Raw genomic sequence first — 13,533 nt, forward strand, 5'->3', positions numbered from 1 at the left:
TAATTTTAGCACCAATAAATAGAAGAATACAAGAAAACAGAGCTCGTGTAAAGATACACAAATGTCATTTTACTGTCTGTTGAAACACAGCACAAGCATAGCACATTTGTAGTTCAAAACATTACCATAAACTGACAATATTTACAGTAATAATATGATTTGACAACTTCTCCAATTTAGCAGAATCTAGGAGAAAACAAAACTGATGTGACTTTTCTTTTAAAGGCTGCTGTATAACTTGCTCATTTCATCATGATGAATAAATGTTTATTCCATGGATACGGTAAAATGAAAGTGAAAACGTAAGTCGGAAATCCGTGAGCGCTCATCGCTGTCAACACGACAGTAACAATAGGAACTATTGTTATTTGTGTTTGAGTTTCCCAAGGGACCGATATAGTTGACGGACACAGGAAGTGTGTATGCTTACGTTTGTTATGGTCAGAGTTGCGGAGCTGCAATAAACGTCGATTCAAATGAGTTCAAGAAACTAAATTCTGTGCTTTATGAAGAGTGAAAAAAAGCAGAATTTAGCACAGATGAAATCATTTGGTCGATTAGAGTGAAGTATTACCGAAACAAAATGGTGACGTCACGTACCGTAATGGTCGGCAACGGATCGCCGCAGACGTTTCTTCAACACAACGTGGCCATGTCAATAAAAAAAATCGGTTTATATATATATATATATATATATATATATATATATATATATATATATATATATATATATTTCTGTCTCCATCCATGTACCCGTTTATAATGCACACCATGATTTTACAAGTTGATTTTGGGGAAAAAAAAGTGTGCGTTATATTCGGGAAATTACGGTATTCAGAATGAGAAAAATGTGAAGAAGGGTACAGCAAAATGTCATTGTTTCAATCTCTCTTCTCCAATATTTTTAAAGGATATTTTTTAAATCTAAGCATTTTTCCCCAATTGCTAAATATATGGTATGGTCATGACAAATAACAGTCTTTTGCTGAATGGAATATGAAATATTCAAAATACATTTATTCAGTATGGCATGACAAAATTACTCCATAATGGTCAAAACTATCGACTTCTTGCACCTCCCAAATGATATTTTACACCGCAGGAGTCAGTCCCACTTTTGACATTTCCCTGCCCCGGCTTCGGAGAGTATAAAGAAACCAGGAGGCGTGACAGGTAGCCGACATGCTAACCCGAACCGAACGGCGTTTCAAAGCCTTATTTTCACCTTTCAAAGCGAAAATCCCACAAAACTACCCCGGTTCATGTCACACGGCGGCGGGGTTGTTGATTGTCTTTACTGATCGGCAATTCCTCCGACGGCGAGCAAGTTACATCTCGTCGTTCCCTTGCTGCTGGCAGGAGAGCTCGTTTGCCGGGGAAGCAGCTGGAGAATGACCGCCGGACAAACCGGCCGACATCAGAGGAGCACGTAGCTGCCAGAGTCCAACCCGAGGATAGTGGTCTATTGGCGGGCACACGAAAAGGGTAGAGGGGGCTGGAAGTCTGGATGATATGGAGAACCGCACGAGCATAAAACTAGTATAGCGCTCTCCAGGTGGGCATGTGAATAGGACTGAGGGGGTTGTGCGACAAGCCGCCGGTCGTTGGCCGAGTGGCATTCTCCGTGGACAAGGAGCACACGATGTTTACTTACTTCCTCATAAGTCCACTGGTCCCACAGTTGTCGAACTTGTTTTGGCCAATCTCGGGGTGGGGGTTTTTGAAACCCAAAAACGCTCACACACCTTTCCCTGGTGCACCAACAAAACCCTGCAGCACATTTGGTTGGCGTGATGCCAAAAATAAACGAATCCGCAAAATCAGTTGAATCCGCAATCCATCTGCATGCTATAAAGTATGCTACAATGCTGTATTGTGAGATGCTGACCCAGATGACGTCACATTCGCATTCCTCCTCAATTACGGGAAGGTATTCATTTTCATGGCACAGGATTCAAAAAATTAAATATTAAATCGATCGATTCCACACACATCCAAGAGGTCCGTTTCATTCAGGAGTATAAAATATCGCGTGAAATATGAAATAAACATGCTTTTTGCTGTCATAGGCACTTTAAATTTCCAACCCAAACGCATGATTGAAAGATTTTTATTTTACGTAAATTCTCACGTGTACTAAAGCTTGAAAAACATAGACAAACAAAAGATAGAATCTGACCGCTCTTCTTTCTATTCTCCCCTATTATCAGGAGATGATTCTAAAACGAGCAGCGGATATCGCAGAGGCCCTGTATACAACTGTGCCGCGAGGGCACAACCAGCTAGCCGGCCTCGGCACTGGATCCGTCCACGCGGGCATGATGGCCGTAAACTCCTTCACTGGGTCGGAAGTGGCTCAAACAGCCAATCAGGGTGAGTGAAAATGAAACGTACCTGATTGTCATAATTTCGACATCTCGTCATCAAGTGCGATGATTAGAAGGTGTGAGTAATTTTAGCTCGTAAAAGTTAAACAAGGAAGCGATTAGTGACAAGACAAAGCCAACAGTGCAGATAGAGCAAGAAAGACAGAGAGATTGTAAGAAACGGAGAAGTTGAGATTCACAGATGAGGCACGATGGAGAAATATGAGTGGGTCCTAGGGGTGTGTATATTAGACTGGGGTCGGCCCCTGTCTGACAAAGAGAGATGTGGGTGCAGTCAGTGGTGATTCATCACATGTATCTGGGGAAGAAGAGAAAATCGGCTGGATGGATCAGCCACTGGAAGTGTCTCAATAATTTCAATGAGCTTCCTCTCGAAATACTTTGTAAGCTGTGAAGAAAATAGCCTCTTGACTTATGGTTTATTTGCTACCGCAAATGTGCTAAATATGCTAGAAGAGGCTACTTTGATGTTTAAAGTGCAGCTACTATTGCACTAGAGAGTACACTAGTGATCAGTTCCAGGTGTTTTTTCTGCTGTGTCAGCTTTTGGACCTGGGATGCACAGTATTTAGAGTCTTCTATCTTCCCCTACTACTGTTCACAGGCTTATAGCCAGCAGCTCGATAAGAATAAAGAGCAGAAATATTTGAAGAGGCTAAACGATTTCTTAGTATGAATTGCCATTTCTATATCTGTTTTTTTGTTGTTGGAGACAAGCCAGGTAGGTTAGAGGCCTCTTGTTGTAATACTTGGATCGCTCTTTTATCGCTCCTCCTCCTCTCATTCTTTACCTTTTCACAGTTCCACATTCCATCTAAGATTGTTCGAACATTGCTTTAGACTCATATCGGTTTGGCAATTATCCATGTACAAAGTACAAAGTGGTGCATCTGTCAAACCAGAAATTGACCTCTTCATTTTATTGTGTCCTGCAAAAAAATGTAGTTCTAGAAAGACATTTGGGTGCTACTGGGTTGTACCCTAAAAATTAGAGGCTTTTATCGTATTAGTAACCTTGACAGCTTGTGAACATACAGTATCTATATGTTTGAACTCCTCAAATTAATTGGAATTTCTTGTACGGACTCATTTACTGCCATATACAGTGGGGCAAATAAGTATGTAGTTTAGTGACTGACTGAGCTTGTGGACAGGTGTCTTTTATACCGATAATATTAAAACAGGTGCCATTAATACAGGTAACGAGTGGAGCCTCGTTAGACCTCGTTAGAAGAACTCTTTGACAGCCAGAAATCTTGCTTGTTTGTAGGTGACCAAATACTTTTTTCCACTCTAATTTGGAAATAAATTCTTTAAAAATCAAACAATGTGATTTTCTGTTTTTTTTTTCCACATTCTGTCTCTCATGGTTGAGGTTTACCCATGTTGACAATTACAGGCCTCTCTAATCTTTTCAAGTAGGAGAACTTGCACAATTGGTGGTTGACTAAATACTTATTTGCCCCACTGTATAGTCCAGTGCTTCTCAATTATTTTCTGTTACGCCGCCCCCCCAGGAAGACGTAAACGTTTCGCGCCCCCCCCCCACAACTCTCTGCCGCCACTGTAAATTGTATCATTTGCCTATAAATTATGAATATAAGTATAACTCTGCATAATATTTTGTCCTTTTTAATATTAAAGAATCAATATAGCTCAACTTACAATAAAGTATAGAAAAGACTTAAAGTGCATCACTTTGCCTGAAAAAAAAAAAAAAAAAAAAAGTCACATCCAATCTGTAAAAATACATTCACGGTACATTTTTTTGACCATTTAATAGTGACAAATAAATTTTAATAAAATCAATCAATAAATAATACATTCAAATAACCATTCAACCGTAAAAACAAAAAATAATCGAACAAAAACAACAGGGTCATTGGACAGTGGGACAGTTTTTATTTTTGCTATTTTGCACTGAGCAACTTGGTATGCCACTTTATATGATGCTAACAGTGCTTGCTGGTTTACTGATGTAATACTGCGAAACAAAGCGGGATGATTGTTGGCAATATTCGGCATGTCTTGGCTGAAAAAAAATCAAGTGGCTTATCAATGTGAGTGGGGTCTAATGTTTATAAGTAACATCTTATTTGATGTGGCTTCCTGCTGTCCGTTGCAAACATTTTTAGACACAGACTGATCTTTTCTCGTCTCCCACTGTATTAAAAGTCAAAGCCAAACGCTACATACGCTTAGTCGTATTTCCTCGTCTTAGCTCGTCATATCTCCAGTGGTCTTTGCTGTGTGCTCTTGTTTTGTTCAAAAATACTGTGCACACTTTGAAAATGATACATTATACTAGTATGGCAAAAAAGTATGTTCCCCGAGGTCACATGCGCCACCCCTGGCAATGCTCTGCGCCCCACTATTTGAGAAGTACTGGTATAGTCATAGACATCAAACCCATTTGAAATGGTTCCGCTGGGATTGAGTGATCATGTTTCAATGCCGTTGACTGTGATAGGCGTCCAGTCAATCCATTTTGATCTTTGATTCTATCACCATCAATGACAACGAATGAGTTTATTACAAACAATCTTTTGGAAAAATTAATCGATTCAATATTTTCATTGCATCTAGAAGGTGTCCGTATATCATATTAACACAGGGTAAGAAGTCTCTAGTCTCGGTGGAACAGCCATCATATACTTCTTGTCCGTTCATGCCCTTCGGTTAACACGACTGGATTAGTTTTTTTTTCTTTTGGGATTTGTTAGAAAAGCCAATGAAAAACAAACACATGTCTTACCGCTCAATGAACTGAGGTCTAGTGAGGCCACATGTTGCGTGATGGTACCCTTTATAGAGGTTCAAACACTTTTGCGATACTCCTGAGGCCCTTTTTCTCAATTCTGAATTGTATAACCTTGTTCAATGCAAGGAGCATTTGACTTTAGAAGTCACATCTGGGGTAAAATAGTTTAATTGTACCTTTGAGGGACACAAATGGAATCCAATTGTACCCCTGCTTGTCACATTGCATAACTGAGCAATTTAAAATAACAGCTCTTGAGCTGTCCTCTACCATTTCCTATTTAAATTCAAGGAACAGTAAGCTGAAAGTAACTAGAGATAACATCTCTCTACTCCTTGTTACAGCCAATTACACAATGCAGTGGCTTTGGTTTGAAATGTGTGGTATCTACTAAGGGTGTAACGGAACATGTAATAGTATTGAACCCTTTCGGTACGTGGTGCTCGGTTCGGAACGGACGCGTACCGAAAGAGTGTCTGACGTAATCTAACCCTTACTTTTCGAGGCTGTCAGTCGATCGGGTTACAGTTTCTTTGTGTAGATTATATTTACTCCGTCTTCTCTACTATAATGAGGACCAACACGGTAGGACAGTATAACCCAGAAACGTCAACGGCGCTACAACGTGGCCGCCGCGAGAACGCAGCGAAACGCGGGCGTTAGTCAATCAGCTAATGCACACTAGTTGCAGTGCGGCCGCGTGTTAGACGCGTCCCAGAAGCGGCTCAACGCGACGCACGCGAAAAGAACGGCAGTTTATTATTTGAGGCGAGACGTGGCCCTCCTGCGTCAATACTACTACCGGTAGCTAGGATCGGGCCGGAAGTCACTCGTGTAAAAATACAGTGGATCCGGTCGATTTTCAAACTAATATGCAATCGTAACCTACTTTTTGAGTCCATCAGATCTCTTGAGTGGTAGATCGGGGCACAGTTGACTTTGTTGATTTACTGCTGTTTTCTCTGCTATAATAATAACCAACACGGCCCCGTGTTCAATACAAAACCCTCCTACCACAACAAACAAGTAGGAACTAATATTCACATAGGAACTAATGTTATACCACATAAAATATACAATATAGATCACATTTGTAAAATATAAACACATAATAAAATAAATAATAGTCCATTTAAATAAAATAAATTGAAATGAGCTAAAACACCTGTAATTAGATAATAAGAATAATACACACATCCTGCTTACACAATTAAATTTATCAATTTCTGTGTGGCGCTTTAACTTGAGAAAATCCACCAATAAAGCTTTTGAAAACCGTTCATAAGGGGAAAAAATTATTCATTGAGGCATTTCATTTGTAAAATACATGTTAAATTCTTTGTCATTGGGTTTGCTTTTCTCTTTAGCACAGGACTTCTTTTTTTCTTCTTTCTTTCAGAAAGGAAGCTGACCAATACGCGGGGTCTGAAAGGCAAATTGTTCTTGGATTATCTTTAAATACCCGCTACTTTTTGAGCAAAATTCTAGCTCTGTAAAGGCTAATGTTCCTATTGTTGAAAGCACAAAAGTTTGTAATAAACAACTAGCACATTTATATTTTGCATTTTGTTTTCTTACTGTACCGAAAATGAACCGAACCGTGACCTCAAAACCGAGGTACGTACCGAAGATTTTTGTGTACCGTTACACCCCTAGTATCTACCACTTTTAACTCAGTGGGTTAGATTTCAGAAAATCTGCCTCTCTCCGGTGTCATGCATACTCTTTCAATGGCAGCATTGCATGGATTTATTATTATCTGCCTTCTTCTATATCCTTAACATCTTTTCTCTCTTCTACTCCCTTCTACCGTGCCTCTCCCTCTTTCCGTGTCCATAGGTTTCAGTAGGACTACAAGCAGTGTGTCCCCTCATGGTTATGTCCCCAGCTCCACTCCCCAGCAGGGTAGCTACAGCTCTGTCTCCACTAGCATGAATGGCTACGCTAACTCTGGCATGGCAACCTTGGGCACCTCGCCCAACTTCCTCAATGGATCCGCAGGCAACTCCCCATATGCTAGTGAGTAAATGCATCACATCTTCGAGCTTATGACCATGAGTCAAATAAGGAGGTACGAAAGGCAGGGCCAGCGCCTTTTGCTCGTTAAACACTGTGAGGTGGACACAAAATTTGATGTACAAGGAGCAAATTGAGCCGTTTAGCTGGCTCATCTATTTCTTTAAGAACAGAGTCAAACACAAATCCTCCCTTTATTGGAAAAGGGGAGCAGATCACCTTAACGTCCCCCCCAATACATACACACCCTGTACTAGCAGAGCTCACGCACATTCACTCTCTACATTAAAGACCCTTGATTAAATCAATAAACTAATTGCTAGAGAAGCAATTCCATTTCGGCTCTTTGATTCCTGGGTGTTAACAAGTATTTTAACAGGCTCATCGGCCCCACACAGACACTTTCAATCAATGGCCCCTCAGCTTGCCTTTGTAGGTCCAATTTTCATTAATTGATTAGTTAGGCCCCTTCATAAATGGATTATGACTTTATTGCAAGGATTTGGCAGGGAGGGCCATAAAAGCTAAGTGTTGGATAATAACAACAATAAAGGCAGAAGCAGATATCAGAGGGCAGGTGAAATACGACTTGGCTGATTGTAAAATCACTGAGGGGGAAAATGCTCTTAGTGTATTAGCAGACAAAAGACAAACCCTTGAGAAGTGGATAGATGGGATGATGTCAGTGGGAGAGACAGAATTTGGCTGAGGAAGATGGTGTCTAACACGTACAGTAAATCCAACTAATAGCCATTGAGTAAAATTATTCAATTTTCTCTTTTTGGCCTTTTCACAAATTATGTTATATTATTTTCTATGAAATTACAATACTTTTGTTCGAGCATTAGAATGTTTGTCAGTGCAGAATTTCAGCTGAATTTGTATTTTATATGAATAAATTCAATCCATTCCTTATGTCCCGTTCATTTTTCGTTACCCTATGAGAAGCTATAACAATTAAAATCCTATATTTCAACTCCTGTATAAAGTCATTTGTCTATTGCTACACATGTGAGCTACTGTAGTTATCTGAATTATTGTCCCTCCTGCCATCATCCGTTGACCAGTCCCCTTCTGTTCGTCCCGTGTGCCCGTCCTCTGCCCTCGGCCCTCTCTCTAACCCCGTATCTTTCCCTTTTTTCCGTCTTCATCTTTCCTTCCCATCCCTCTTCCCAAACACCTTCCATCCCCCTCTCATGCCCTCTGTCCAACCTCCCCTTCCCCCTCCACACCTCTCAGTCGTCCCGTCCAGCCCTACCATGGCGTCGTCGACAAGCCTGCCCTCCAACTGCAGCAGTTCCTCCGGCATCTTCTCCTTCTCCCCTGCTAATATGGTGTCCGCCGCCGTCAAGCAGAAGAGCGCCTTTGCCCCTGTCGTACGACCCCAAAACTCGCCGCCGCCCACGTGCACCAGCGCCACCGCTAACAGCCTGCAAGGTAAGAATGATGTAGCTGACAAGTGACTGGTGCACACTGGAACTTCACAGTCCAACACAATGCCTTAAGAGATTCGGATTGACTCACTTTTCGTTATTTAATACATTTCTTGTAATAATACTGGAAAATATTACTTAAGAGTACTGTATTTTCCAGACTATAGATCACACTTTGTATCATAATTTAGCCATGCCTGCGACTCTTATATTGACAGCTGTGGAAAAAGCGTGCTTTAGATATGTTCTAGGCTTGCCTTCTAATTCCAGGTTTAGCAGAGAGTTCAAAAGTGATACTAAAAATGAAGGAAGTTAGATCAAGAGTTTGGTATTAAAAAATAACTGTAATGTTGTGTTTTTAGGCTGTAGGTATCTGAATAAAGAAAAAAACATAAACATCAAGGGGAAAAAAGAAAGCTTGAGAAGGCACCACAGAAGGGTGGGATTCCCCTTTTACGATGACCAGGCAGCCCCTCCCAAAAAAAAAAAATCACAGTTTGCCTTTTCTAATTCCTATAGGTTAGCAGAACAAGGAGACAAGGAGAAAAACAACTAAAACAACATAACATGATGTATGAAGGATTACCTCATCTTCAAATCTGATTCTTTTTAATCTTCTTAAAGGGATCCATAGATAGAAAGACTTGTAGTCCTTGAAAGATAAACGTTATTATGAGTTAAAATAATTTGATATGAAACCCCTCTTGATGTTTTTGCTTTTATACAATTTGTACATGCACATGCTTACGCTGCTGGGCTTCCAGAGTATGACTCTATTGACATAAACATGTTATCTGTTCAAACCTTTCAATTTGAACTCGAGGGGAACATTAATTAACATGACAGCACTGTTGATATTTCACAAAACAAGCAGCAAATGCAAAATGAACAGGAAATACGGGATGAGATGAGACGAGACGAGGGAAGGGGGGAAAAAAACGGTACATCTGGGAAACATCCTTCAAGGGGCGAATTTGACACCCAAAGTACTACCGTGCGCTTTCAGCTTGTTTTGTTTAGATGCATACAGAAAGAACATACTAAAGATGCCTTAAGCAAATACCTAAACGTAGTAATATCAAATAAGGTTGGTTTAAATATGCTACGTGACTAATGTGGTCCACAGATGAACAATCTGCTTTATAGCTACTACAATATAACACAATGCTTGAAAGTCTGAGAGGGAAACACATGCAAAAAAGTACTTTGAGGCAATTAAAAGGTAATAAAAGACCCAATAAAACACAAATAGTAAGTACTTGTGCATGTGTTGGACGTCTCGCCACATAGAAGGAATTGCAGTAACCTGGTAGTATTCGTCTGGTGACAGTGACAATCTACGTCATCACCCTAAGCGTATATTGTGCACTAAAACATGGCGCCCTCCGTAGATCAAGACATGTACTAAATATTATGGATTTTTAAATCAATGGCAATGTTCATGTGTTTTATGTGTTTCTAATAACATATTTTAGTAAAAGAGAACAATTGTGGCTTATTCGAACTTACAAGTCTTTAAGTTTGAGGTTCCCTTTAACAATGTACCGTATTGGCCTGAATATAAGACAGCCCTGATTATAAGACAACCCCCTCTTTTTCATAACTGAAGTTTGAAAAAAGACTTTTTGAACACCAAATTTTTATACAGTAAAAAAATTACAGTACATCCGAAACAAATAAAGATAACGATATATTTGAGAGAAAAAGCATGCTATTTTGCCTCATTCAAATCTTAATATCTGAACATTTAAATATGTAAACTGAAGTGCAATCACATTCGTAAATGAATGGCTTCTGTTTTTTGAAATCTAAATAAACCAATCTATTGTGATAAAACAACAAAATTGCAATAACTGCATTAACCGTCAAAGTGAAGTCTAACTGTAACTGTAGTCTTGAAAGAAATCTGAATATGGAAAAACATTGCAATAAAATAATGAAAACTGGTTAAACTAAAAAGAGTAGCTGAGATCTGTCATGACAGAACATCGCTTCAATGATATCTGGCGCCATCTACCGTCGTGAATGGGTATAACGTCTAGACCACGAATATAACGACCCCCTCTTTTTCAGTCTTATTTCAATGCATAAAAAAAAAAAACGTCTTATATTTGGGCCAATATGGTATTAATGATACATAGAAACTTTTAAGTTGGACAGCATAATTTATTCTCCTGTACTTCCTCAAACAAACCATTTCCTGCGACTTTTTAAGTGCCAATGCTGCCTCATTAGCCTCCTTTTAATAACAATTTCTCACCTTTTCCTCCACCTCACCCTTTTATTTCTTCCTCTCCACTCCTTGATCCCTGACTGTCCCTCCTGACTTTAGATCAGTCTTTTGTGGACTCTAGCAAGTACTCATCAGCCAGCTCCCTGCAGGGCCTGGCCTTCTCCTGAAGTATGTTACCCCGCTCTTTTCTCTTTTTTTGGTCAACTATTCCTCTGTTGATTTCCATCCCACGCTGTCCCACCCAGCTCGTTCACAGCCGCGGCTCATCCTGCCCTGCCTTTCCTTCTCATTTTTTATTTGTCACGCTTCACTTGTCAGTGAGAACGCATATGTGTTCCATTTCCTGTTTTCACTTCCTGCTTCCTGCCTTGTGCTGTGTCCGCTGTCCACGGGGAGGTTTGCGCTGTGCCACCAGGGGTCATTCTGCTGTCCCGTTTCCATCCAACAGCACTCATACTCGGCCCGTCTAGGCAGGATGTTGTATGGTGTTGAGATCCCAAGCCAGAGAAATGATGGATGGGAATCTTTATCAGAGCCTCGAGCTAAGCACTTCCTCACTTCCTCTGTCGGCGTTGATGAGCGCTGGGGCCACTGCACGCTGATCATACTGACACACACATAAGCGGGCACACACACACATCATTCAGTTAATCCCAACAAGAAGGACGCATTTAGGAAATAACCTGGGAATTAGTGGGTTGAAGAGAGAGGAGAATCAATAGGGAGCCGATATCTTATATGAAAAATTCCCCCATGTGATGGCTTATGTGTAAAACTGGGGGGAGGGAACGACTTAAGGAGTGAAGCATGACTGGTGATAGACCAGATTGGTTATCTGTTCCATCACCAGTCATACTCGTTAAATCAGAGGCCCGATCCAATATCAGAGCACTTATAAAAAGTTGACCAGATAAGTGGGAGGTTTGGCAGCAAATGAACGAATGTTTACTCACTGCCACCTTCCCAGTTCAAATGGATTTGGACGTCTACTAGTGATGAACTCTTTTCAGTTCACAGCGGAAGGATGATACGATTGGACATCTATCATCGCCAATGGCAGTGAAAGAGTTATTATTAAGGTTGTTCCGATCATGTTTTTTTGCTCCCGATCCGATCGTTTTAGTTTGAGTATCTGCCGATCCCGATATTTCCCGATCCGATTGCTTTTTTTTTTTGCTCCCGATTCAATTCCAATCATTCCCGATAATTTTTCCCGATCATATACATTTTGGCAATGCATTAAGAAAAAAATGAATAAAACTCGGACGATGGCATTTACACTATTAACATTCTTTCTGTGAGAGGGATCCACGGATAGAAAGACTTGTAATTCTTAAAGGATAAATGTGACTTTGTATATTGTGGCTAAATATCGCCATCTGGTGTATTTGTTGAGCTTTCAGTAAATGATACTGTAGCCATTTAGCTTCTGCCCAAATGCATGATGGGAAGTGCAACCATGACTGTGCGTCGTGGTACCAATTGATATATCTTCTCTGCGTTGGGAAATAACATAGGGTGTTAAGATAAAGATCAACTACTACCTTTCTTCCCCACATTGCTTCCCACGATTATTCTAATTGTTGGGAGAGGGATTGTAAGGCTCTAGCCATTTAAAAAAAGGTTCCAAAGGCTGCCAAAATTCACTCTACTCAATGTATGCTGCCTTTAACTCTATATACTGTATGGGTACAATGGCGCCATTATAGATTGAACGCGACAATGCGTGAGTGGGTCGTGCAGCGCATGCGTCAATTGCGTTAAATATTGTAACGTGATACATGTAAAAAATATTAATTCTCGCCGGTAACGCGATAAATTTGATAACTCTACCTTAAGCTTAAAGTAAAGACTCTGGAAGAGTGTAACACATTATGTCTGTAACGTTAAATACAGTTAGAAAACGATTTAATTAAAAAATATATATATATTAAAAAAAGGCATGTCCGATATTTTTTGCTGATTCCGATACTTTGAAAATGACGTGATCGGACATCCCGATCGATCGGGACATCTCTAGTTATTATTTATCTTTAGTAAGTTAAAATGGAAGCCAAACAATATATAATATAACACAACTGTTCAAGTGCTGAGTTATATTTTTCCATAAATTAAGTAGAGTCGTTAGAAAGCTTTAGAAAAACTCAAATGACCTCTGACCAAAATGATGCTTCACTCACAACGCTGAAGATTTATGGCCGTCTATCGTGTCTTTCCGCGAGACTGTTCAACCTCAAGTTCACGTCTTTGTTCTACTTCCAAAGTATATTGTTCCAAAGTCCAAACTGTACACATTTTGGTGTGACCTTGGAGGTTCCACTAAAGTACTACCGTTTTAAGGGTTAGAAGTTCAACTTTTCTTGCATGCATTTAGAGCTGTGAAGCATCATGGAGGAAGATGTTTTGACTCTAAGGCTGCTTTCAGGCTGAAATACCACGACGTGATGTGACCCACAATTTACACTGAATGTGGCTCATCAAACATAGAGCCGTGTGTCGGATCATTCCCGGCTGGCCGCTTTCAGACATGTCTGTTCGTGGTGGACTATAAAATAAGACTTAACAATGATGCGTCTTTAATAACAAGATTTATTTATTTTTATTTTTTATTTTAATTTGATAATAGACACCATATTGTTTAACTACACAATATTTGCAAAATATTTCTGCGCAATGCACAGCTGTCTCTGTCTATTGCAATTT

The 13,533-nt window shown here is 40.0% G+C and overlaps 1 protein-coding gene across 5 annotated transcripts in view; it reads left to right on the plus strand.

Annotated features, from left to right (window-relative positions):
• Positions 1 to 13,533, plus strand: part of ebf1a (EBF transcription factor 1a) — a 146,986-nt gene that overhangs the window by 126,973 nt on the left and 6,480 nt on the right. For 3 of the 5 annotated variants that reach the window (XM_057849685.1, XM_057849682.1, XM_057849681.1), the window contains exons 13-16: positions 2,211 to 2,373; positions 6,988 to 7,167; positions 8,404 to 8,601; positions 10,930 to 10,998. In XM_057849685.1, the coding sequence (XP_057705668.1) occupies positions 2,211 to 2,373; positions 6,988 to 7,167; positions 8,404 to 8,601; positions 10,930 to 10,997 (609 nt within the window). In that variant the 3' untranslated portion in view covers position 10,998. Of the gene's footprint in view, positions 1 to 2,210; positions 2,374 to 6,987; positions 7,168 to 8,231; positions 8,602 to 10,929; positions 10,999 to 13,533 lie in introns of those variants that run through there. The other 2 variants (XM_057849684.1, XM_057849683.1) reach the window with 2 other exon arrangements.

The sequence above is a fragment of the Corythoichthys intestinalis genome, chromosome 11, assembly GCF_030265065.1.
Source record: "Corythoichthys intestinalis isolate RoL2023-P3 chromosome 11, ASM3026506v1, whole genome shotgun sequence".
Classification (NCBI taxonomy): Eukaryota; Metazoa; Chordata; class Actinopteri; order Syngnathiformes; family Syngnathidae; genus Corythoichthys; species Corythoichthys intestinalis.